The sequence below is a fragment of the Thamnophis sirtalis genome, unplaced genomic scaffold, assembly GCF_051295495.1.
Source record: "Thamnophis sirtalis isolate CommonGarterSnake01/CBP01778 unplaced genomic scaffold, rThaSir2_p1.2 scaffold_1, whole genome shotgun sequence".
NCBI classification, from domain to species: Eukaryota; Metazoa; Chordata; class Lepidosauria; order Squamata; family Natricidae; genus Thamnophis; species Thamnophis sirtalis.
In genome coordinates, this window is record NW_028261381.1 from 114,569,939 (window position 1) to 114,597,566 (window position 27,628).

The 27,628-nt window shown below is 36.6% G+C and overlaps 1 protein-coding gene across 2 annotated transcripts; it reads left to right on the top strand.

The window, feature by feature from the left end:
- The first annotated feature begins 1,576 nt into the window (after positions 1–1,576).
- Positions 1,577–26,018, top strand: RMDN3 (regulator of microtubule dynamics 3). 2 transcript variants are annotated; one of them, XM_087722601.1, is made up of 13 exons: positions 1,577–1,800; positions 3,792–4,000; positions 5,516–5,711; positions 7,253–7,399; positions 8,367–8,634; positions 10,086–10,188; positions 10,881–10,941; positions 16,799–16,874; positions 17,621–17,698; positions 19,868–19,966; positions 22,317–22,370; positions 23,855–23,935; positions 25,856–26,018. In XM_087722601.1, exons 2-13 carry the CDS (start codon positions 3,799–3,801, stop codon positions 25,907–25,909), a joined length of 1,419 nt encoding a protein of 472 aa, XP_087578727.1. In that variant the 5' UTR covers positions 1,577–1,800; positions 3,792–3,798; the 3' UTR covers positions 25,910–26,018. The 2 variants fall into 2 exon arrangements, with proteins under 2 accessions (XP_087578727.1, XP_087578735.1); XM_087722609.1 differs by lacking the exon at positions 1,577–1,800 and adding an exon at positions 1,970–2,369.
- The last annotated feature ends 1,610 nt before the right edge of the window (positions 26,019–27,628 follow it).

The window sequence follows — 27,628 nt, forward strand, 5'->3', positions numbered from 1 at the left end:
GTGGGTATTTTTTGGGGGGGTGGGGGGGATACAGTAATGACACACAAAATCATTATCCAATTACAGTGACTTAAAATGTTTTATCTACATTGGTAAAAAGTGGTTTGGGGTAATGAAGAATCACCTGTGCATTGAACAGGTGCATTCTACATTGAACATTAAAAAGGAAACTTGTTACTCAGATATGCATAATGTTCCTTCCTCCTATTTTCCTCACAACAACCCTGTGAGGTGGGTTGGGCTGAGAGACAGCTAGTCCAAAGTTACCCATCGGCTTTCATGCCTAAGGCAGAACTAGAACTCACAGTCTTCTGCTTTCTAGACCAACATCTTGCTCACTACACCAAATTGGCACTGCTACATTTATTATCACTTGTGTCTTCTCTCTTCCAACCGTAACCCTATCAATTGATGGAGAGTGCGCACACTCACACCGATACATATTGATTTGCAAACAAATAACATTTTTATTTATTCATTCAAAACAAAGCTAAAGTGTGTTTTATACACAGGCAGCAATTGTATTTTTTCCACCTTTCTTTTGGCCATAGAATTGTAAAGCAGGTTGTGCATGATACCGCTCTCCAATTTTATTGTTTGTTAAGCAGTGTAATTGTTTCAGAGATCCTGATTGGGAAAACACTAACCTGCATTTGTTCAAATATTTGTGAAAGCCAACAAAAGCTTTACTTACCGTAAAGTAACCATCTTGAGTTACTTAGAATGTATAAATATGGGATAAAAATCTAATAAACAAACATCAGGAAGAAAAACCATGAGAAGATGGGAAAGTACCATAGCCTGAAGGAGGAACTAGAAAGGATGTAGAAAATGAAGGTCAGTGGCAGCTGGAGCACCTGGGCAGCTAAGATACTATATATAATAATTAAAACTCCCAGGCCTCTGGTACCCAAAGTTAAGGAAGACACATACAACTTGTATAGGAAAGAATCTTTCTATCTTTCTATCTTTCTATCTATCTATCTATCTATCTATCTATCTATCTATCTATCTATCTATCTATCTATCTATCTATCTATCTATCTATCTATCTATCTAATGAAACCATTGCTGTGAGGCAGATCACCTTGCATAAATTATTATTATTTAAGCTTCCCTAATTTGGAGATACATTATTATTTAATTAAACTTGAAGTGGACATCTGATGTGATCAAGTGGTGTTACATTAGGTAAAAACTCTTCCTTCTTCAAATATAGGAATGTGGTAGCATCTTTTCTGACTTAACAAATTTTATGGTAACAGTGACCTATGCTTTCATTAGCTGCAGACCAGCTGCTCAAAGTCAACATAGGCCTTCATAAATCTGCGGGTATTAAGTTAACCCTAAATACAGCTTCAGTAATGCAAAATGTAAAGTGTAAGGTATAAAACCTACAAAGTGAACGCAAAAGCTGTGGGTATAGATTTAGCACATTCACTTCTCCCGCCCTTCCCACTTTCTCCTTTCTTCCTCATTGGCTCCTTGGGCAGATGCTTTGAAACAAACGGATTTACGAAATAGAGGCGTGGCTTTGCGTCAGTTTTCCGCGCCGTTAATTTTTTTTTTTTTTTTAGTACCCAGGCGAAAAAACTGGCTTGTCAAGAGCCGGGCAAAGTTGAAAGGCGAAGCCCAAAAGAGGGTGCAGGGCAATGATATCATTGTAACGCGACTATGGGGAAGGGAGCAGTGCGGCTTCAGAGCAGGAAGGTGAAGGGGAGGGAAATGCGGTGGACGGTGGCCGCTTGAGAACTTACCACGCAGGAAGCGAAGCGGTGTTGGGAATACTTGCATTACGCGGTGAGAGTCCCGCTTGTTTTGTTTGGTAGATCCCTCTCGTTTGGCTTGGCTCCGTCCGTCGGCTTTATTTCTCCACGAGGCCCTTTTTATGCGGCTGTGCCTTCGGACGTAAATCTCACTGAGGTTCATGGGGATTGCACTGCGATCAATCGTTTCTGCATTTGTTGGGCAAAAAGGCGTGTGATCTGGGGGGCGAATAACGCGATCCGGCGACATGATGGGACACCTTGTCTATGGAGATTCTCAGTCATCCAGGTCACTGTTGTCCCAAAGGCGCTTTTTCAAGAGGCAACTTTCAAAGAAAAAGCAGAAAGCCCAGTTGCCTCTTTAAAAAAGCACCTTTGGGATTAGACACCTTGCTTTTCAGCGTGTGAACAGGTTGACACGGGTCCTCCCTCTGCCTCTGAAATGCAGAACCAAATGCTTTGGAGAGGCGCTGGGTGCCAGCGATTCCCCCGATGACACGTGCGCTTCCGAGTGCCACACTGCGCTATTTCCCGCTGTCTCTTCAGTCATCGCGTGGGTGCGGTGGGTGTTGGCAGGTTTCCTTTAAGTCTAAGGAACGAAAGGTGATTCCATGCGATAGCGGCTTCTTTGAGTTTCACTTCTCCTAAGCCGCGTGGGCAAGATCTGGATTTCCATGTCAAAATATATGCCCTGAGGGCAGAACAAGAAGCAATGGGTGGAAACTAATTAAAGAGAGAAGCAACTTAGAACTGAGGAGAAATTTCCTGACAGTTAGAACAATTAATCAGTGGAACAGCTTGTCTCCAGAAGTTGTGAATGCCCCAACACTGCAAGTCTTTAAGAAGATGTTGGATAGCCATTTGTCTGAAACGGTATAGGGTTTCCTGCCTAGGCAGGGGGTTGGACTAGAAGACCTCCAAGGTCCCTTCCAATTCTGCTATTGTATTATATTCAGTGACTGGGGCTGTTCACATTTCATTCCCTGCCACACCAGAACGCAAGGAATCCAATTGTTGAGGTCCATTGCTTCACAGGATTGATTGATTATTGTGTGTCATCAAATCATTTTCAGTGCCAAGTGACATCAGATAGATTTTATCTATGAACATTGACCATACAAAAGGGCAATGTCCTCCACCATGTGTACTGTTGGTTTCATTAAGAAAACTTGGCCTGCAAACAAACTATGGATACTGTTCTTTAAAAGGGTTGCAAACTCTGAAGATCGGTCTTGCATCCTCTTTTGAAGTGGCTTGTCATTTCGTACTATAGGGAAGTGCATAAAACATTTTAATTGGGTGGTCTCATTCTTGTGCAGTGGCTTCCAATGTTATATATAAGACCTAACTTACATAAATTGGACTTCATGCAACTGTTTCTATAAGACATACAATTTTAAAGGTGTGGAAAATAATTGTGTTATGCACGGATCCAAAGCAATAGGGGATATAGATGAATATAGCAGAGTGAACCTTAAGATGGGCAACAAAACCCATAAGAGCCCTAAGGTGAAGGCTTTCATTTTTATCCATTTGTCAGCCATCCCTTGAGAAATTTGTAAGTTTGGTTTAGGGAGAAGATGCTTGGTCAGGTTCCAGTTTGCAAAAATCAGGTAACACAAAACTTTCCAGAAGTGGTACATGTTGGGGAGTGCCTAGTCACAGTCTTTTCAGTATCCAGGGTCTTTAAACTATCTCCTGTGTCTTCAAGCAACTATGTAAGTGAAGTCTACGTTTTAAAGAAATGTTCTGATACCTTCTCAGAAATTTTTTTTAACTCTAGTGAAATTAAGCAAGGAATTGCTATTGAGTCTACAAAGCATTATTGTACCCATTATTGTACACATTTTTAAAAGCAATATACTGTCAAGTATATATAGTTTAGGCAATGACATTTATGTTGCCATGTGCTGTTCTTTAAAATATTTAAGAGTAATTTTAGCTTCACATGGTTTACTGATAATATGATATGACGTAGCTCTTTTTCCTGCACAGGCTAATTCCTTTCTATTTAATTTACTTCAGATGAATCATGTCCAAAGCAGGGGTCATTCGTGTGGGACTTGGTATAGTTCTTGGAGCAGCTGCAGGAATAGGTCTCATCTTTTATTTCTACAAACAGAAGACAAAGAAGCACAGTCAGAAAAACAACTCAATATATCCAGTTGTACATTGTCAGCAAAATGCTGTGTATGTTCGTGAACAGGGAGAAACCCTTCAGCCTTATAATCAAGGTAAGTTGATGATTAATTTATTTTGCATTTTTAGTTATTCATGACTGTACTTACGCAGAGTAATAAGATACATTTTTCTTCCTAGCATTTTCCCCACAAGTGCAGGGGCTGGGTTTTTTTTTTAGGGATTAACTATGTGTTGAGCCATTACCATTTTTGGGAGTATAAGACATACCTCCCCCCCCCCCCCCAAAAAAAAGAGGATGAAAATCTTGGTGTGTCTTATACACTTACTAGTAATCAGTGTGGTACTCAAAATATCAGTGTACTGACACTGAATGGCCAACACAAATCCTCCTAAATAAAGAGAAGATTCAAAACCTTCAGCTATGTGTGTGGCATCCATGATTGCTTAGGACAGTCCATGGTCACTGTGGAAAACCTGAGCCCTGCCAGATACTCTTCCTAAGGCCTGAAAATTGAGGTCCCTCAGGACTAATATCCAGGGAAGCTCCCGTATCAGCTCTGCGACAAGATCCATCAGCATCCCAAGAGATCCTCCTCAGAATACAGCAGTCACTGTATGAACAGGAACCTATGCTGTCCCTATACTAATCTAACACAGAAGTATTTGTACTCCCATCAGCCCCAGAAGTATGTCACACAGAATTTTAAATTGATATTTGTTTACAGTAGATTAAAAAATAACAATATAAAATTTATATATGGGTATGGGTATATAGAGATATGGGTATAACATAAGGAAACTGGATGTAAACTTTAAACAGTGATTTGGAAAGGAAGATTAGAAAACTTTGTTATTAAATGTTATGGGTGTTTAGTTAGAATAGGACATAAGGATTTAGTGTTAGTGGAGGATTTTAGAAATAGTAATTGAAAGGCCAATATGTGGTTATGAATTAAATTTTGGTATATTTTATGATGAAGGACGCTTAAACAATTATAGTCAAATGAAAATGGAGATATAATGATGGTGACATGTATAAATATTTGAGTTAAATACTTAAATTAATATGAATTATGTTTGTTGACTTTGGAAGAGATGCATGAAAGTCTTTTTGTAACCAACTGATACACTTTCTACAGCATGTAAAGAAGGATGTTGTATTTGTTTTAAATTTTAAAAAAATTAAAAAAAATAATGATATAAAATTAGGATTCAGGGCCAATCGATCAAATATTATGTATGCAGCTCTGTGTTTTGTCCACTTACAGTAGAACCTCGGGTCACAAACTCTTCTGACCATGACCAAATCGGGTGCTGACCAAAAAATCCACTAAATGTTTCAATCTGGTTGCTAACACATCCTCGGGTTGTGATCAAACACAGCTGCGGCGATTTTCCCTGCCGCACCGATTTTTTTTTGTACGCGCATGCACGGTCAGTCTTGGTTCCGGTCACGACCAAATTGGGTTGCTACCAAAATCCTGGAACGGATTATGGTCGTGACTGGGGGTTCCACTGTATCTAAAAAAATTTACAAGTAAGAACTAGCCACAGTTTTGTGCAGTACAGATGAAGTAATTTTTTGGTAATTATTTTTCTCCTACTAGTTCCATGGATGAGACCAGAACCAGTGGCAGGTGGTGATAGCATTCCATATACATCTCTTCTAACACATGAAGACCAGGCTGAAGTCTTAAACCGTCTTGATTTTGTGCGCAGAAGCCTTATAGAGTTGCAACATGAGGTGCAAGAATTACGGAATAGCCTACAGAGTTTAGCTGGAGAAATTATTGGAGAAGTCAGGTGTGTATCTGTTTTTCCCAGATTCAAGACTACAGAAGATTCCAGGTTGCAGAATCCAGAGACTATTGGTCAAGATTTGTGTCAGATCACTAAGATTACTCTTGCTGTTATCTGCAGGACAGCTAGATTTATAGTGTAAACTCACTGATGCTCCCTTTGTATATAGCTTCATTTTTATTTTTTAGCAGAAGAACAACCTAATAATTCTGAATGTCAGAACAACAATTGTATCACTTACAATTATTGCTTAATTTTGTAGCTGTATAAGAAATAGAAGACTCTTTTCTAAGAGAGAGGATTTGTGAAAGAGGCAAGCTTTTCTTTTAAAGCTGCACTTGCAATTTTAAAGTGAAACAACACATTTCCAAATAATGTTGGGTTTAATGGCCTTTGCTGAATTCAGCTTTTTCTTCTTATCCTTTCTTTTATTTGGATGTCTGCCTGCTTCTTTGCTTCTTATGCTTACATTTTTAGGGTCAAAACCATGAAGTAATGCTTCCCATTGGGCTTTTCCTGTTGCAATCATTACTATGCCTTTGGGAAGTTATTGGAGAATGTTTATTTCCCTGAAGAAATTTGAAGAAGTTGTTCCCCTCAATTTTTTTTCTGCTCAGAAAAGTGTAGAATTGCAAATGACCTACTTTACTTAAATTAACTAACTTTTGATAGCCAGCAGATGATGAGCATGTTGATGAAATGCAGAGCATGATCTCCAGGGAGTTTCCAACTCATGATACAAATATAACATGTCACAGAGTCTGAGCAACAGCTAGATTTTATCTGATATTCAAGAGGCTCAGAGAACAGATGACATGCTTTTAATCCATGATCAACACTTTTGAGGAGCAATTATTTCCATAGTGTAATGAGAATACAGTAATTAAGACAAATTATTATTTTAAAAAATATTCTGAGACTATGTTCCTAGAATATTCAAAGGTTTTTCTCGGTGGTAGCAACTTGTCCCAGTAGGTTGGATCATGTTTCCTATATTTGTTTTCTGCCAATTGAATATTTTTCTTTTCATGTAAGCATGTGCCCTTCTTGTTTAATTTTATTTGCTCACTATGGCCATTATATAGGTATTTTAACTTTTATAAATACATTTTAATAATTTGTTTTGTAAGTTATATTCCCATTTTTGAAGGGATATATATATATGTATATTTCCCTTCAAAATGGGAATGAATATATATATATATATATATATATATATATATATATATATATATATATATATAGAGAGAGAGAGAGAGAGAGAGAGAGAGAGAGAGAGAGAGATAGATAGATATGTATGTTGTATTTGTGCTGATAAATAAATAAACTCATTCATTCATTCATTCATTCATTCATATATGTATGTATGTATGTATGTATGTATGTATGTATGTATGTGTATATATATATATATATATATATATGAATGAGTTTGACTCATTTTGAATTGTATTAAACCGAACAACAAAAATTGTTTTGGTAGGCAAAAAAAAAGGACTATCGAAAGGTTTCATTGTCTTTTATGCCAATCTCTAACTTTGAAGGTCCCATATAGAAGAAAGCCAAAAGGTTATTCGGCGGAGGCGTTTTATATATCCCAGAGAAAGAAGCGATTCCACAGGATCCAGCTCAATATATTTCACAGCCAGTTCAGGAGCTGGCAACACAGACGATGGAGAAAGTGAAGGGGGGTAAGGAACTTTTAGTTTAGAGCAAGGAATAGTTAAATGTAATTTGGCTGATCAGGAGCTAAAGGCAGCAGTAGACAGTTTGCATTTGTTGTCAAAATATCAAGTGTAAGGATGAAAATGAGAATTATGAGGAGGCGTTTTCCCCTCATTGACTCAATCAACATTTGTGGAAGTGGCTTGCCCTTGCCTTCTTCCTAGGGCTGAAAGAGAGAGTGATCAGCCCAAAGATACCAGCAGCTTTGTGCTTAAGGCAGGACTACAAATCCCAGTTTCTTTTTCACTGTCTCTAACCTACATCAGACTGTCTTTTAAGATTAATGTTAATATAAACATTTAATATTAAGGAAGGAACCCCAATATTTTAGGAGGTTTTTTTTCTGATACATCTTTTGTTATATATTCAGTGGGTATCAGAGTGGTAATTGGCTATGCATGTAGTAGCTCAGAAATAATAGTTCCAAGTCAGGTTTTGAGACAATTAGTACTTAATATCTTTAAGTTTATCTTTGACATTTTAGCTACATTTCCATACAGGGTAAGCTATGAGTTTCCGGAAGACTTGATGACTGAATCAGTTACATGTTTATATATGCCACATATTTGTGCCCATTGGCTCTTTCTGCTTGGGCCAACATCTGAAAATTTAATGGATTTTCAAACTGGGTTACTCACTTGCTCTTTAAGATGTCATGTTTCGTAAATCAGGAGCATGCCTTGGTTTGCTATCTTTATTTAAGAAATACAAAAAGCCAAGAACCAAAATTCAAATAATATTTACTTTCTTGTTAGTTTAATGGTTTATTAAAGTGGCAGAAGCCAGTTAGAATGAGTGGGACACACTGCTGACTCGCTGTTAATTCCCCACGTTCTGGCTGATTGTTGAATATGAATTTAGTCATTGGTTACTTGATTTTTAAATTCTGTGTGTGCTTGACACGGAAGTATAAATATTGTATTTCCTTTAAAGCTATACTACGGCCAATGCAGAATCGGATTATGATAGGGAATCTGATAAAGAGAGTGATGAAGGAGAAGATGAAATCAGCTGTGAAACAGTTAGAACTGGAAGAAGAGATTCCTTGGACCTTGTCAATGAAGATGAAGCAGGACTGAGTTTGGACACTGCTTCAGAAGAAGAACTTGCTCAGTTACTTCACCAAGCCGATAACTCACACAGAGGGACTGACCAGGAGAAGAGAGACGGTTTCCAACTACTGCTTAACAATAAACTTGTGGTAACTCTGAATTGCTTATTCTGGGGGGAGGGGAATGTGTGTGAATTAACATGCAGCGAAAAATACAGGTGTTGTGCAAAGTCCTACCTAAACTATATCAATAATGAGTACAAGCAACTAAATGCAAACTAACCATTGCTCTTTTAAGCAATTAGCATCCTCAGTGTGGCTGAGACTTGGCTTAATTTAAGAGCATTGAAGTAATTTGTTTCTTGTATATTAAATAATTTAATAGTAAATATTCTAAGGCTGATAAAAGTGAAATTTGAACATCTCTATGTCAATAGCAAAGCTGTCACCAGACTTTTTCCCCACTAAACATTATTCTGCAAAGTTATATATCCAAGTTTATTTTATATTTCCCAAAAGGCTATATGTTACATTTTATAATATAAACAAGAAAAACAGTTAACTACTTAGGATAATAATCCCAGATTTGTTTGTAGAGAAGGAATCTCACCTTCAATTTCTTTTCTTTCTCTATAGAATTTTTTAAAGTACAATTACATCTGCATTATCCTTATCTTTTCATTTTGTAAAATGCACAAATTATTTATTTCCTTAATAAACAATTAGCATTCCCACAAAGTGGGGGGAGGTCTGGTCTTTTAGCCTAATTAATTTTGCTATTTTAAAATATACTGTATTTTGTCAGGGGAAAAATCCTCCGTTTTTTTTAAATCACATTTTTAAAATGTGTTTTTAAACTTTGTTTTTAAATTGTATCCATTTAAAACTTACTTGGATCACAAATTTGTTAAGCTTTTTGTTTTTAAATCAAAATCCAGTAAATATTTTCCCCATTTGTAATTTCAATAATAAGGCACTGGTTGAGAGTCTCATCTTCCATTTTGCCTTTTGGAATTTTTCTCTTAGGTTGTAAAGTAATTATTAAGATGTTTAAGAAAACAGGACGTCTGCTTGTCAGATATCTATTAAGGCCTCACAGAGCTTAAGGGCACTTTGTAGTTCCCTCCTCTCTCAACCTGCTCAATTAGTGTTTGGCCACAAGGAACTAAATTCCTGTGATTGCCTCATGAGGAACAGTTCTCTCCTTCTCTTTGGAGAGATTTTCATCAGCCAGAACCTGGCTCCTGATTGGCAGTTTCCCCACAGTGCTATTCTCGTTGGCGGAACTGCTAACGGAGTTTCAACCGCCATCATTCCTTATCCAGAAAGCCAGTCCTCACTCAGAAACTGGAATAATTCTACTTTTTTCTTATATTTGATGTAAAAAAAACCCAGCATGTTTTTGTACTTCAAACAAGTGGAAGAGGTTTTTTTTTTAAAAAAAAATATTGATTTTTACAAAGTCTACCTTTTAATACAAATCTTCGCAAAGAATTATAATTTAGCCCTGAAACAATGTGTTATATGGCATAAGTGCCATTTACTTTAATCTAGAAGAAATGAAATGCGAAGATATAAACTGTTATTCATTCTGTCTACAGTATGGTGACAAACAGGATTTCCTTTGGCGTCTGGCCCGAGCTTACAGTGATATATACGAAATCACAGAAGACACAGAGGAGAAGAAATCGTATGCTTGTGACGGTAAGAAGAAACTTTAGTGGATTTTTTTTTACCAGTTAAATTCAACCAGACAGTTATTCACCTAATCTGGAAATAAGAGTTTACTGAAGTGTATTCATGAACTTATAGAAACAATAGATTACATTAAAAACAGGTAGATTGAAAAGAGTTTGGATAAGCAGAAAGCATTATTGCTTCATAATGCTACAGTTATCTTTGCTCAAATATATTGTATCACATTTCTGATTCTTGGCCAATCTGTATGCAGCTTTTCAGATTTCTAAACATACGATTATCTCATAGCCATCCAGCTTCCTTTGCTTCTTATGCTGTCTCCATTAATTGGCCAATTGTTTCTCATAATAGAAATTGTGAATATATTGTACTTAAATCAAAATCCCAGCTCTTCTGCAGGCTGAATTTTGCCTACATTGAATATTTTCTCTTGATGGTTTTATACATGTTAAAAGTGAAGTTTGAAACCAAAGAATTTGACTTCACTAGAAAGCAGCAGGATTCTTGTGGCTTTGACAACTATAATGATAGCTAAATCCTTATACGGTAGATAGTATTTGCCAACGTAGCACGCTGCAAAACATACACATTTTTAGGCATTTTATATGATCCCCCAGCATTAGGCAATAAATATGTAAAATTTTATACAATGTTAAACCTCCCTTTGAAAAAAGTTTAAAAATTGGGTTATATTGCAGGCAAAGAAGAGGCCGAAGAGGCTCTGCAGTTAGGAGATCAAAACGCTGAGTGTCACCAATGGTATGTAATTATTTACTTTATATAGATAAGGGAAGAGAAAAGCTATTTAGAAAAAAATCTCTTTAACTGGAATGCAGCCCAGATCAAGAGTTATTGTATTCTAAATTATGCAAGATGAAATTACCCTATTCCAGTGAATATTTGTTCATTTGGCAGAAGAGTCTCTGAGTTCAGTGATAATCCTGATTATTATTATTGATAGTCCTCTACCTATATCCATTCAATCAATGACCCTTTGAAATTACGATGGTGATTCAGTCCTCAGTTCCGGTCATCCCAGCATCCTCCAATCATGTGATTACAATCTGGGCACTTGGCAACCAACTGTAAGCCCCAGAATTGCATGATCTCTATTTGCATCTTTGGGTTGGGAGCAGGGGTGAAATCTACTTACCTTCGCTACCAGTTCTCAAATGTGAACGTGCACATGTGCAGAGCATCAAAAACGGTCGTGATGACATCTAGGCGGGTAGGCGGAGCCTGCTTCCGAGCACGCTTGCAAAGTTAAGTAGAACAGCGGGGGAGGGGGGACCACTGTGCCACGTGATTTAGATTAGCTAGAAAGCAGGAAATTTGCCTGAAACGGTAGCATTTTTTTACTACCGGTTTGGGTGAACCAATCCGAACCGGTAGCATTTCACCCCTGATTGGGAGCCACACCTTACTTTAGTATTCCCCATTGTGTGCCTGCTTATTCTGTTGTAATTCATTCCTCTCCAATGAATGTAATATTACTACATTAATTCACTTCTTACTGATTATCCCAGTATTCGAGTGAGCTTTCCAAAGGGCAGAAGAGTGGGGCAAAGGAAAGGTGAAGAAAAATTAAACCAGGTCATTTAGTGATAGAAAATGCTGATCCCAATTGTCAGTAAACAAGAATTACCTGTTCCAGATATTAGTTCTAAATGCAATGTTCCTTTTGTGCAGTGTAACACATGAGAAATGTGTCTTCAAACAAGTCTGGTAGCTGAAAGAAAAACATGCAAAAGGGGTCAAAACTTTGGGACAACTCTGAAATACATAGCAGTTGCCTAATTTGCTGAATTGTCAATATGTAAATTCTCAAAGCTAGCAAGAGGGAAAAAAATGAATTCCCTTTCTATGTTAGGAAGTCTGTAGCCTTTGCATTCCTTAAAAACTTACTATGATTTAAAAACCAAGATGGGAGATTGCATATTTGCTTTGGCTTAGAAAATTGATGTTTTAAGAAGAGCTGGAAGTTCAGCTAGAACATTATGGGATTTTAGTAATCTCTTGAGAGAAGAAGATGTAACAACATCAGGTTATTCATGTTATTTTCAAACTATTTACTGAAAGCTTACAAAGCTGTCTGCAGTACAAAAAGACTGAGCTGGCCTTCAGGCTAAATGGAGTTCTGGTATGGGGAGGTATTGCTTTAGAAGAATACAGATGTTTATTTAGAAACACTGCAGGACTTTAAGCCTCCCAGGACTGAATTGCTTCTAAATAATATCCTTATATTTTTGTGAATTTGAATTTAAAATATATTAATCTTTTTCTTAAATATTTTAACAACTGTAAATGCTCAGAGTTGCTGGGAAAGGCAGCCTGTAGGTTTAGTAGATGATTATGATGATATTGATCCTGGCGATAATCCCCAAAACTGCTATCAGTTTTTATTTATTACTATTGACATATTTCAAAATCATCTTGTTTGTTTTTCATAATCGGAACTTTAATATATAGACAGAAGCCTTTCTGTTTAAGCTGATGATACTTTACCTATGGGGAGATTTTGACAATCTTACTGAAGTGCAAATAGCATCCTAGGCCTCCATCTTCAAGGTAACTCAGACAATGATTCCAGAAACAAAACCAATACTTTTTCCATAGCCGATCATTCATTTGCAATACTCTTCCTACTCTTTTTAGTCATATTCAATTCACTAGAAGGATGGGTAAGGACACACCTGTTCCCAGGACCTTGAACAGGGTCTTCTGCCTATGGTTTCCTGTTCTGACCCCCCTCGTCCCACACCAACACAGCCGAGCCAAAGATAAGTTATGGCATTTAATTAGACAGACAGGTCCTTGGCAGCAAACCGGCACAGACAAGCTTGGGCAACAATCCAGCACAGATAAGCCGTGGCAGCAATCCAGCCTGCCAAGCTCACAATAATGTTCTCCAACATTAGTTCCTGCATTGACTTCTGCAAGAGGGGCATGTGCACAAGCAGTCCTTTTATAGTCTGGAGAGGAGCCTAATGACTACCAGCTGAGTGCAATTACCTCCTGTAAGTGCACAACTGTTCCTGATGCCTATTAGCTCTTCGGTGCCGGGCATCCAGGAACAACTCACTGCTGGCGTCCGGATCACTCTCCCTTGTCTCCTCCCCATTGGTCCAAGGCTCAGGTGCCTCCTGGTGGCCATCCAGCCTCTTTGCACCCTGCTCGGAGTCGGAACCTTGTCCAGGGTCCTCCACATCCTCCAGAGCTGACTCATAGGGCCCCTCGCTGTCAGAGTCTGGTGGAAGCTCCAACGGCTCCTGCTGGGCCACAACACTTTCCTATACTCTTAGTCATGATATCATTCTGGGTTCCATGTTGGTTCTAGTGCCCTTTTAAGTGCTTAGGAATTACTGTCCTTAACACATCTACGCAAACAAGGAGGTTGGAAAATCATGTTTCCCATTCACCTGTAGTTTGTCACTCCATTTTATAATGTCCACTTCATTAAAAAGTGACTGGCTCCATGGCAAAACAATTAAATGTTGTGATGATGAAATGTGGGTGATGAAAAGTGTGAGAGAAGGAAAGATACCGCTTGCATCAGAACACATATTTCATGATTCTGATAAAACCTCCAGACTATAGATATCTGTTGGTTCCTACATAGGAAATGTCATAGAGGGAGAGAGAGAAAAAATCACATAACAAAGTAAATGGACTGAAAACATTGGTGACTTTTTTTTCCCAATGGCTTCTTCTATTCACTGCTGTTTTATTTGTTTTATCTGTGCCATTTTCATATTGGGTTGTTCTGCTGAGATTTTCAGACTTTGTGCCATTGTTGATCTTTAACGATCAAACGCCTACTGTGATGTACTTAGAAAAAATGTAAAATAAATAAGCCTTCTCTAAAAGATGTTGCAGTTTCATTGGTTCGGCCATTCTGTGGTCTGTTTTGGGTGTAAAGCTCCAATCTTCTGAAGCAAGTGATAAGTCAGCCTGCTCCTTCCTATTCCTCAGCACTGGCTTTCCTATTAAAATCCAGGCTTATTTAAAGCCAGTGTTCTCTTTATGTTCCAAACAAGAATCTCTTGCTTAAACCCAGTTTATAAACTACCTTTCTACCCTGGGGGCTCTCAAGATGTTTAACAGTCTGGAATAGAACATTAACAAATTTTAGACATGAATGAAAACAAATTATTATTATTATTCTAACTCTGGAAATCTGGCTGAATCACAAATGGAAAAGTTCTCAGAGTGTATCTTCCATAGCTTTCAATTGTTGATTCTTCAAGCACTATTTTTTCTGGGAAAAATTAAAAAATAGAATATTAAATATGGGAACAAAAAAAGGAGGAGACCACAAAATTGTATAAATTGTGACTTTTAATTCAAAAGTGTCATAAAAGCCAATTTGGTTTCTCTGTATACTGAGCCAGTTACTCCAGAGAATGATTTATAGTACTCAGCACACATTGGAAAAGTATTTTGTGCATTTTGAGAGCTGTTCAGATGGGTAATGAATAAAAATACAGACTAAAAATCGGTCAATTAAATTTGGAATATCCTCACGATGAATATATTTTTGGCTAAGAAGTAGCCAGATAAGATCAGTTATATTTATTCATGGCCTTCTATGTTGCATTGTGTTGCTTTAACTGCCAAAAACCTGATTTGGGGGTTGCTAATTCTGCATTTGAATAGTCTTGCTATAATAAAAACTTCTATAATTTTATTTTGCAATTTAACATTTTGCTTTATTTTAAATACTTCTAGGTGGTTAGCCAGCCACCTGTTGGCTAAAAAAATGGGATGTAAATATTCTGTTTTGTAAAAAAAATAAACAAGCAGGATATATAGTTTACCATGAGGTCTGATCTAGACAAGACTGTGTATCTCCTTACAGTCCTAGGTGACTGATTCTGTTTTTTCAGCTGGCCAAAGTTCATGAGAATCTGTTCACTTTGGAGACCCACGGCATTGCTCCAAGATCTGAACCATCAGTCTTACGCTGTGGGATAGCAGTAGGGGAGGAAAGAAAGACAAGACGAATGAAACTTTAAATATCTTTCCAGTTTATTTCCCAAGAAATGAAATTTTATCTGAACCAGTGGGAGTATGTGTGGTATTGACTTTGTTAGCCCATGAGGCTGATTCATTTTGTTGTCCCAGATATGCCTCGCTGTTGCTATGCAGAGTATGGGTGTTACTTTTGTTTGACACTTCCTGATTGCCTGGCTTGGCCTGGTATCTCAAACAGGAATAGAAAAAGAAAGAAAAAGTGAGCCACAGCCTGATCCTATGCTTGAACCTGAGTGGGTTTCACGGGGCTTACTCCTGAATACATGTAAGATTGTAGCTTTGAGGTAGAAAATATTTCACAAAACTGCCGCTACTGAAGCACTGTTGACAGCCACACTAGATAGATCACACCAGAAAATAGTTCAATAGGAAACAGCTCCATAAGAAGACCACAACTACATTTTGAGATTGGCTTTAGTAACAGACTTTTTCCAAGTCTAATTGTGCTTCATCTTCCTCTTTTTTATACTTCTACCTTTCTTCCAGGATTCCAATAATGTTTCACACACACTCCTTTGTCTAGCTAACAATTATTGTGTAGTTTTGTCAGTGTTACTTCCCTTTCTCTTTAAACTGTTCAATTCTTATTTAGTTAGTTATGTATTTATTATTAGTAAAGCACCATATTCCAGAATGCCAAGACATGTATAGATAAGTTCATAAGACAGTATAGCTAACAATACAATAAAATAAATCACAAAGCAGTAAAATAACAATGCCACCACTGCCACAGAGCTTGTTTTAGTTTTTTTTATCTCCAGAGGTCTCTTGGAAATAGCCAGGATTCAATAATTATCTGGAATGTGTGAGTTATTGTGGCATCTGAGATAAGCTTTTTTTGCCTTCGGACGACTAAGAATAACACTTTGTATTTGTGAACTTTATCTTTAAGAGCCTTAAAACTTTGAACTTAGTGCAATTGACTTACCTTGATAAACCAATTGTCACTTTACCTTCAGACATCACTTATTTATATTTTCTTTATTACATTGGTCAATTTTTGTACAACATCTACTACTGGTGGAGATTATTTTCCTTCATATAAAAGAAATTGTGATAATAAAAATCATTCCAGAAGGGTATTAAAATGTAGCTTTGCCAGTTGCCTGGGGGCCCTGAGAAGGGCGCTCACCAATGGAGATAGTTGACGGGTTAAGAAGACCTCATCCCCAACCCCAATTCTGGTTTCAGTATAGTTTTTAAAATCATAATCTGGATAGTTTTAATGTTTTAGAATTTTAATTATTTTTTTCTATTTGTTTTATAACATGTAAGCTATCCAGAGTCACTTTACAAGGGAGATGGGCGGCATAAAAATTCAACAAATAAATAAACAAACATGGAAGGTTGTATGTAATGTAACTACTACTACTACCAATTTTCTGTTATATTCTTTTTACTAACTAAGGAAATTGTAGTAACCTTACATTTTAGTGGCTGGTGTCCATCTATCAAAATAATAGGATGTCTCTATTTCTGAAGAAAGGATATTAGGTTTAGATTAAGTACTTCATCTCTGTACCAGAAAAAATAAATACAAAACCATAACTATACTAATGATGAAGTTTGTTGTAATTTCTAGGTATGCTATTCTGTGTGGTCAGTGTTCAGAACATGAAAGTATACAAAAGCGCATTCAAGCTGGTCATGTCTTTAAGGTAGGTAGGACCACCTTTTTTATATTCAAAAGATTTTTTTTTACTCCATAATTCAAGGGGCTTTTTTCTGCAGGGAAGAAAGTGAGGGTACATCTTGACCGAAGCTTGTGGGGTGGGGGGGAGTTGTAGGAAAGACTCCAATAGTGGAATAAGAATGAGTTGCAAATATTACTGATTGATTATAATCATGCTTCACTTGAAAAATTAATGTATGTGATGATTTTGTCAATATTTTACATCAAAAAAACTCTTGACATCCATTCCACCTGTTCTTGTCTTGCCCCAAATGCACATATGTGAAAGTTATATATGTGTGAATCAGATAGCTATGGACAAGGCAATAGAATGGGCTATCTGGAGCACTCTTCGTTTGGAAAGAAATTATTGAAGAAAGAGCCAGTCTACTTGACAACTCTTCAATCTGACAGCCTTAAGCCCTACTATTCATGGAGCCTTCTTCAGTCCACTATTTCTTCCCTGGAAGTCTTAATATACCTTCTTTTCTCTAAGGGATTATAAAATACAATTTGAGAAAAATGTTTGAATTTCATCTTCAGTGTAGACGAGGGCATTAGCAAGTGCTGTAGTACTATATTTTCTAGAACTCTTGCTTTAATTTAATAGCTACTTCTGCTTGAAATTCTTGAATGCTTGTACTGAATTTCAGCTTTTGAATGTTATTTCCCAATTTATTGCAAATGAAACAACTCTTTTGCCTGTGTGGTTTTGTTTTGCTTTTTCTTTAGAAACATATTGATAAAGCCATTGCTCTGAAACCAGATGATCCCATTTCTTATTATCTCTTAGGTCGGTGGTGTTACCAGGTAGGTTTTCATCTCTATGGTTTTTTGTTTTTTTAATCCGGAGCATCATACTAAATAATTTTGCCTGTATGCAGAAAATAAAAGATTGAATGCCTTAGGGAAGTTTTGTATTTAAATGTCTGGAATTGGTAGTCAGTGGTTAGCTACTGATAGAATTATCACAGAAGTGCTCAGTTTCATTGAGGGTTCAATCATTTGAATTTGCCATGTTATAGATATGGGTAGTTCTGCTGCAATAGTGCATCAATGTCACAAACTATGCAACCTAGTTTTGGCATATCAAGGAAAAACCATCATGTAGGGTCTTTTTAAAAAAATCTTCTTTGTCTTGTAATTAGCAGTTAGCAATAGCAGTTAGACTTATATACCGCTTCATAGGGCTTTCAGCCCTCTCTAAGCGGTTTACAGAGTCAGCATATTGCCCCCAACAACAATCTGGGTCCTCATTTTACCCACCTCGGAAGGATGGAAGGCTGAGTCAACCCTGAGCCGCTGAGATTTGAACAGCCGAACTGCAGAACTGCAGTCAGCTGAAGTAGCCTGCAGTGCTGCATTTAACCACTGCGCCACCTCGGCTCTTTATTGGCTATGTGATGCAACACTAAAGTGGATGCATCATAGCAAACAGTTGAAGAAAAGTTAAATTGCAGCCTTTGCAATGTGCAAGTATGAATGTTCAATGCTTCCTAATGATAACACATGAACACACACTTGTCTCATAATCTGTCAATGTTCAGGATTCAAAAAACATCTAAATCACTTTAAAAATTTAAATAAAATATTAATTCCTGGCAAAAACATGCTTCATTCAGTAATGATAAATGATTTGAAGTTTGCTGATTAAACAAGTTTAAGAGCGAAATGCATATTCTGAACAAAGCACAAATCTACATAAATATGAGTGAAATATAGTTATATGCAAATAAATGTATTACCCAAATGCAATATTAATTTTACAAGCAGATAAAAATCAAATATGTCAGATGACGGTGAGATATATAATGAAAGGACGCACTATTTCTACTCATCTTGATTGCTGTTTTCGACCAAGATTTACTTTATATGAATTGTATATATGGCATAGTAAATTTTTTATATTGTGAGTGTGTGTTGAAATTGATGTAGGCCATAAGCAGCCACTTCCGATAAACATTTTAGTAATTTTTATTTGCAGTGTTTAAGAATTACAAAAATGTTTGTGAAAGTAGGATGGTGTGGGTTTTTTTTGCCACTGGATGGTTTGTAGTACTTTTTATTCCTTTGTATTTCTTGTGCATTCTGAATTAGCAATATTTCTGATGATTGATTACTATTTTCTCTCTCTTTTTTGCTAATTAAATGCAAAAAGAGTAAAGCAATATTTGATGAAAGCATGTCTTTCAAGCAATGAGAAAGCAAAAATCCTAGACAGTTTCAAGCTTCAATGTTTTGATCGTTTAATTTTTTTTTAAATATTCTTTATGGCTTTATGCTTCTACTTTTCTCATGCTTTTGCTCCATAAAAACAATCACCTCTTGTCTTTTGAGAACATATGGATATGATTAGGATCTTACAGAGAACTCCAAGGCTTTTGCATGCAGTGTATTTGTAAAAACCTTTACATGCATTTTTCTTCTGCCCTTTTATTGCATATAAATATGGCATTTATTACATAAAAACATATCATCTTCTTTATATTGTTCAAAGGAACAAAAACATGAAAACCACTACTGTCATTTTCAGTTCTGGACATGCATATAAAAAGCAAAATTTCAGTATTACTTTAACTTTGATTAAAAGGAGCATATATTGCCCACATATTTGCTATATAATATGTTAGAGAAGGAAGGGTAGTCTTGATATTTAACCTCTTGAACAAAAGATTGTTAGCAGGAGGAAGTAGTGATCCAATCCATTCTTACACATGTGGCAATTCTTGTTAAATGTTGAGACATAGGTCTCTACCTCTGTGCATTTAAAGAAATATATGGCTTAAAGAAATGCTTTGAACACTTTGTTAAATATGCTGGCATACTTCCAAACAAACTTGCCATCACTGTTAGAATTTTTTGAGGATAAAAAAATATGCAAATCGTGTTCCTTGATTTCATGAGGAACCCTCTGCTAAATAAAAGTGAACCAGGTTGCTTGCCAAGCTTTATGAAATTTACTTAATTGTTTTTCTGTAGGTTGCTCATTTGGGATGGCTGGAAAGGAAAACTGCTTCTGCTTTATATGAAGAACCTCCCTTAGCCACTGTCCAAGATGCACTGGAAAACTTCTTAAAGGTATTTAGACTGAACAAAACTCTAACTGATTAGTTACACTAGTCTTGCAGAAGCGTTAAGTAAAAGGTACTAAAGTTGGACTTTGTCATTCTACGCCAGTGACAATCATTGGCTCATTATATGTGAGTGCCAGGCATATGTGAACAAAGGTAAGATAAGGCATGACGCTGCTCTGTGTGTAAATAACTTGATTCGGATGTGCATAACTTTAACTTCGGGTATTTCACATTATGACGTATTGACCAGTTGAAATATTTTGTTCTAGTACTGAGTAAGGCCTAGTGAAAGGCTTAGAAAAGTCAACTTTTGTAATATTTGTTCTATCTCTTATTTTTTATTTTCAAGGTACTCAGACTAACTCAGTCAAAGCTCTTAAACTGTAGGTGTTGTAGATAATGCAAATGATACTGTAAATTCAATCTCTGGATTGAATGGATTCATGTTTACATTTTATCTAGATCTTCATTCTTTCTTTTTTAATGACATTGCCAAAACTTAGCTGATTGTAATTTGCTACATTGGTTGCTGTATCACTCCTTATTTACTTTCAAACGTCTCTAGAGTCTTATATATTCGTTCTGTGTAGACAACAAGGTCCTCTGTTTTGGTTATTGCTCTTCTTTATATCTGAGTTTCCTTTTCTTTTCTGTTGTCTAGCTTGAAATGTTTTTCTGGCTGATCTTTTTGCATTCCTCTGCTTTCCTAGGCTCATTTCTTAAAGCCCATTATTTATCCTAGGTCTCCTTTCATTTTTTCTTTTCTTTTCCATAGCATTTTTTGTTTAATTATTGAAGTTACACTTCATAGACAAGACACAGGAGATCTTAAAATTGAAGGGTTTGGCAGTGTTAACCCATTGATTTTTGTACACATTTAAATGAATGTACCATGCAAGTAATACATAGGAAAAATACGCAAGCAATATGTAGCATATTTCTTTTAGTTATTGATTACAATAGTAAAACAAAACATACAAAACAAATTGTAAGAAAAAGCATTTCTGACTAAATTCAGAAAAAAAGAATAACATATGCAAGGAAAGAAAAATAAAATGAGAAAAATAAATATTTTTAAAAGGTGACTTCCAATCTTCATCCAAACAAGTATAAACAAAAAATACTTCTGCCTCTGAAAGGTTGCAAACAAATATCTCTTCTTCCCATATCCTATTCCTTATTCATATGCAAATCCATAAGTCATCAACTTTTCAGTCCTGGTGTCAGCAAAATATCTATAGAGGGTTACTGGAGATGAATAGAAACATGTCTTATTTTAGCCTTATTTGGTTTGGTCAAACAAACCAAATCCTGCAGTATTTCAAATGTCATAATGTTTTGTGTTATTTTTTAAAATTCTAGTACTAACCAAAAATAAACAGTAAACTGGGTTTTTCCCCCTTTTCTGCTTGGAATCTTAAAGTGCCCTCTAGGGAGCAATTTCTGAGATGATTTAGAATAAATGAAACAATTGTAGTTCACACGAAAGACTATTTATTTATATAATTATTTCTAAAATTTTATAGTGAAAATCCAAATAGTCCAGATTTATCTAATCCCTATCTTGTTTATAACTTTATTAGATCAAAATTATTTTTTGCCATTTATTTCCAAGTCTTTAAATTATTAACCTTATGGTTATTTTTCTTTTATTCAAGAATGAGGGGAAATTCACCAGGTGGCTTTTCAAACTCATTTTGAAGATCTTTATTAGCCTTAAGATAATTAAATCTGTAATTTCCAAAAGTATTTAGGAAGAGAGGTTAGCAAATCCAGAAACCACTTTTAAAAAAAGGCTCTGCCATAATTGTTAGCATGATGGCTAATCTCTTCATCTCCCAGCATTCAAGCTCCTGCAGTCTCCTCATGAGGAGCAGCCATCTGGTGCATATGTGGGTAATCTCCCATCCTCTCCTTATCTGGAGAGGTTCCATAGGACTGGTCTACTTACCATTTGTTTGGTCTTTATCATGATAGTTTTCTCCACTCACTTGCAGATTTGCTAGTTCTATATTCCTCTTTGGTAGTCCTTAGCAAATAATGTATTTCTCTGCACGTCAGCTGATACGTTGCTCATTTGTGTCTCTATAATGATATGGTTTTGCCAGATAGAGTTTGGTGGCACTTCAAAATTGGTATGACACAAATGAAAATGTACAAGGTCTTTCTTTTCTACTGCAACGAGCCTACTGATTTCCACTTCCGAAATGGTACTATACTACTCAAACTTTGTATTTTATATATAGGGAAAGGGAATTAAATCATAAGAGATGTATATCGAAAGTATTTGAAAGCCTAACATATTTTTAGTGATGATTTTGACTCTCTTTATTTTCTTTTTGCTTGTCTTATAGGCTGAAGACCTAAACCCTGGTTTTTCAAAAGTGGGAAGAATATATATTGCCAAGGTAGGTGATGTGTGTGTCTAGTAATGTGTTGGTGTGCAACCACTTTAAATGCATCAAACAACCTTATAGTCAATGAACTTACCTCACTAGGATTATCACCAAGCCATTGGTTCATCATTATTAGTACCATGTGCAATGACACTGAAGTAAACTGGATGACCTGTTTCTTGAACAGGAGTTTAATATCTTCAGTGTAGAAAAACATTTTGGTAGACACGTTTCTGAAATTCTTAGGTATAAGCTTCTGAAGAATAAATCCAAATATTAACATTTCAAGTCATAAGGCTGGTCTTGTAATTCCAGTATGACTCACATATAAATCTGAAAGATGCTTTTGATATTTTTTTTCTACATGTAACTTGTAAGCTACAATCCAAACAAGTCTGTGACTGCCAAAGCATCATTCTCTTCTTAAAACTTCTGTTTCTTCAGCTGAAATTCAAAATGTCTCTGTTCTATAAAAATTTGTATGATAAATGTGTTTATCCATGTGTGAGAATGCAACAGGGGTTTTTCAGTCTTTTTACTGTAGGGATTCCTAAAAGCAATCATTTGTATGAATTTATTTATGGTTAGTTGTTGATGGTTTTAACCTATGAATAAAGCAGAATGCCTAACATGGTTTATGCTCTGTCTGGACAAGACAGCTCTTGATTTACCAGGCAGAGTGGGAGCCTGGTGTGGCAGTGACCCAGCTGGGAATGCATGAGAACCGTGTCTCCTGATGGGAGATCAGCACTCTTAGGCTGCCTGAAATGGGCCTGCAGACTAAACCTACCCTGAAGCCTCCCTCAGGAAGAAGCCAAGATAGAGGTGCCCTTAAAAGAAGGGAAAGTTCAGACTACACAAAAGTGCCTCAGTCCCATATGGCTTATATGGCCCTGGGTAGCATGCAGCTGGAACTAAGGGCTGCTGCAGGAGCTGTTGCGGTAAATGTCATCAAAAGGGAGTTGTGGTGTTATCTGTGCCATTGAGTGCAGCCAACACAGCAAACATGGCCGATCACCCTCAGTCCACCATTCCAATTTTTATGGATCTTCCCAGGGGGTCGTGATCCATTATTTGAGAATCTGGGCAATAAAGTACAGGGGTAAAGAAGCAACAAGTTTCATAAAGAAAAGCTGGCCCTAAAAAGGATGGCAATTTAAACTTCTTTTTGACACACTTGGCAATATACTATCCTGTGCATTCTTTATTTCAGGGGTATCCAACTGGCTGGGGAATTCTGGGAATTGAAGTCCACAAGTTTTAAAGTTGCCAAGTTTGAACAACCCTGCTTTATTTTATTCAGTGGACGGTATCTGGGGTAAATGTACATTAGATAAAGGCGTTGCCTAGCTGCTCTATACGGCAACGATCAGGAAAGATTATGATTCTTCCATTTGCACAATGTTAATGTTTGAAACAAGTAAACCTATTTCTTATTAGCTGCAAAAAAGGAAAATATCCCGTTGTTTTGATTTTCTCTTTTCCTCCTTTTACAGTGCTACAAGGAGCTGGGGGATAATTCTAAAGCTGCGCATTGGTTGACTCTGGCTTCACAGTTGCCAGTTATCACAAAAGAGGTAGCAGTTTTTATTCATTTTTGAAAACAGTTAAGGGTTTAAGAGCAGTCCACTGGGATGAGAGATGGTGAGGAAAAGAAAATAAAGGAAACGGTAGAAGTGCTATGCCCTTTGGCCTGATTACTTCATGTCAGCGGAGGCCCCTTCCCCTATTCGCCACTTGGCTGAATGTTTCCTTTTTAATTGTACTTTTCTCTTCCTATTGCTCCTCCTGGGAGAAAAACAAAACCTTCCAGGTCTAAGAAAAAAAAATTCTTCTGGAAAAAGTGCAAATGGGATACTGTAATTGAAACATTTCTCAGGAAAAGATTTCTTATTTCTTCTGAATATCTGCAGTGGACTTTTTCACTTCTGCCTTAAAAGCACTGTCAGCAAAATTTATCTGCTTGTGGACAGTCTTCATAGGTGGGTAGAGAGGGAGTCCTACAAAATCTTATCATCCCTGAAATGGTCTTCCGTGAATTATAAATTGCCTTTTTCAATTCTAGCCTGTCCCTCACTCCCTGCCTTACTTGGAACAGCTTGTGACATTTTAGTCTTTTTTTTTCTCTTACAATGAGCCTATCACTTCTGCAGCATTTCCAAAATCTGGCTCTTCTCAGACTACTGTAAAGGTAAAGGTAAAAGTTCCCCTCACACATATGTGCTACTTGTTCCCAACTCTAGGGAGCTCACTCCATTATGCAGGGCTAGGGATTCAAACAGCTGAACTGCCGGCCTTTCTGATCGACAAGCTCAGTGTCTTAGCCACTATGCCATTGTGTCCCTATCATATATATGGTATCTATATATACAGACTACTGTATGTTAATACTATTGTAGATATTCTTGTCTTTCCCATCTAGATCAGCTATCCCAGTGGGTAATGTTTGGGGTCTTTCTCTTCCTGCATTTATGGAAAGTTCTGTAGAGGCTGGGAGAGAAAGATTTTAAGCTCCGTGCCTCTTTGTATTTCTGCTGAGGATCTGCAGGAAGCTCTTTCAGCCAGCCCTCTGAAACCAGAGGGAGTCCTCTTGGCAGGTGGCACAAGCTTACAACCTTCCCTGCTGGCTTCTCCACTGACTTTCTGGGGAAGCCAACAGAGAAGGTTGCAAATGGCAATTGGAGGGAGTTTGCCAACAGTGTGAACAAGCTGCCAAGCACCCAGTTCGCAATCATGTGACTGTGCATGCGCTAGTGTGAGATTTTGCGACTAACTTTTACAAGTTATGAAGCAGCCTTTCCAAAGCTGTTGTAACTTTGAATGGTCGTTAAACAAACGGTCATTAAGCAAGGACTATCTTGCTTAATGTACATCTGTACACATGTATTTTTTTTAAAAGATAAAAACTGAACATCCAATAAGAAAGCTGCTGTGCATTTTGGAAATTGATATCATAAAATACAAAAAGAAACAATCTGAATTTGGTAGATACAAATAAAATTTGTTATTGGAATTAGTATTTCCTCATATATGATGTGATACATTTTTAAAGATTTGTTAATCAATTATAGATTAGATATGTGCTCAGACAATGGCAGCAAGGCTTTTCCTCTCTTGCATAACGTAAAAGATTGAGAAACAAATAGAATTCAGCTATTCAGGATTCTTCTACATCAAAAGTTTCTAAACCATCAGCCATCACACCTCCCTTTAATGTAATCTTGATGTACACACCTTCTCTAAAACTCCAAATATGAGCATAAATGAACAATGAAACATTGTTCAGCAACAATCCAAAGTTCTTCACCCCATCTCTAAATTCTGTCTGCACCATCTCAGGGGAGATACAATTCATAGTTTGGGAAACCCTATTTTACCTGGTATGTAGCTAGGAAGCTGGAGAAAGAAATCTAATCCTCAGGACCACATGGCTCATAGAATTAATCATAAATTACTTCCTAGCATTGATTCATAAATGTTTCTCTCCCATTCTTCAGGATGCAGAAAGCAGCAGAGATATGGAAGAGATGCAAGCAATTTCTGCTGATTAAGGAATCTTAAATACTCCCATCTTACAATAAGCACTGAAGAAAATTCCAGTATAAAAATAATCTCACTGTGGCTCACACTAGGCTTCAAAACAAACCACACAGTGGGGGGGGGGGGGGGAAGAAGCCACAATTTCACCACTTCTTTCTCAAAGATTATAGCCAGCAATACAAAATCGTTTTTAAAAATGTAATTCAGCTCTCTCCCTTATCACAACATAAGACGATCCTAATTAACGCCTGTGTTTACCTGTTTGTAGAATAAATGTTGGCAAATCCATTAGTATTTTTTCCATGCTGCCTTTGGAGTAATACCCATTCAGAAATCTCTAGTACATACGTTTTTTTCCAACAATTTCTGGGAAAATTGATAACAGCATCATAAAACATGTAGAATTATTTATAGCAATACAGCATCCCTATCACTTGTTACTACTCCTTATAGGGGCTCCTAAGTGCTTTATTCATGTCATTTGAAACATCTGCTGGGTGCTTATACTGAATTTTGCTCTTAAAGAGAAAAAAGTAATTTGGAATGCCACTGACTGAAGAAAAAAGAAGTAGGAAATTCTTTGATTTTCCCCTTCTCCTAGTATCATAGCTCTGAGTTTCTTCAGTTATTGTTTCAACCTAAAGAAATATCAGGAAAGATTGTCAATATATTGCCTGAGTTGTATCTAATGTGGGATGAACCAATGGATCATGGCCTTTTTGGGAAATTGATTATCTTTGCTGAATAATATATTAATTCTTATGTCTGCTATTATTTAAGATGTTTTATTGGTTTTATGTATAAGAATATGTGTGGCATATGACTCAAATATTTGAAAAGTTGAGGGAGTGACATGGTAAAATCTACCAGTGCTGTTCCATGTGACTTATAAAATGCAAATTTAGGTGTGGTTTAATAATATAAAAGTAAGAATGCAAACTAAATTAGGTTATTATTCAGGAAATTAGAGGTATTATCCATCATAACAAATAATGGAAAATATTCAGTTGAAGTGCAAACCTATTAATCTTTTTATGTTCAAATACTTTATTAATGTTTGTTTACTAGTTGACAGGGTAAAGGATGGGGCCTGGTGTGCTGCCCTTTCTTGGAATAGCACAGAGCGCCCATTTGCAGCATGTCCAGAGACTGAGTGGTCCTCCTTCTAGTTCTTAAATATTTTTCGAAAGAAATAACATTACTGCTAGAAAGAACAATTAAACACTGTTAAAACACAACACAAAAAAGAAGAATTTGCTTCAATTGCAGGGCTTAAAAAATACATACCAATGCATCCCTCCCCCCACCCCCGTATTGCAGAGAAAGTACATTATCTGCAATTCTGGAGATCATATGTCTAATCCAGTGTACAGCATGGAAAGAAAATTATATTTAAAAAAATTAAAAAGAGGGGGACCACATGTATATGAAGAGATTCTATAAGCTAATAAGCTGAATTGTGTCAGAGATGTGTGTAACATAGATAACATCAGTGAATATGAGGTGGAATTACGTTAACTAGTGGGTTTCCACTTGTTGTAGACCAAACAATTTTCCAGAATCCAACATAACTCTTTTCTATGTGTGCTTTGATTTTTGGCAGATATTTTTGAAACCATCATTTCATAATAACGATAGCTATATTATTACAGTGAGGTTTAATCCATCTGCCATGTTGGACATTTCTGTACCATGAGATCAGAGACAACTTGCAAGAATTTGATCCCTTC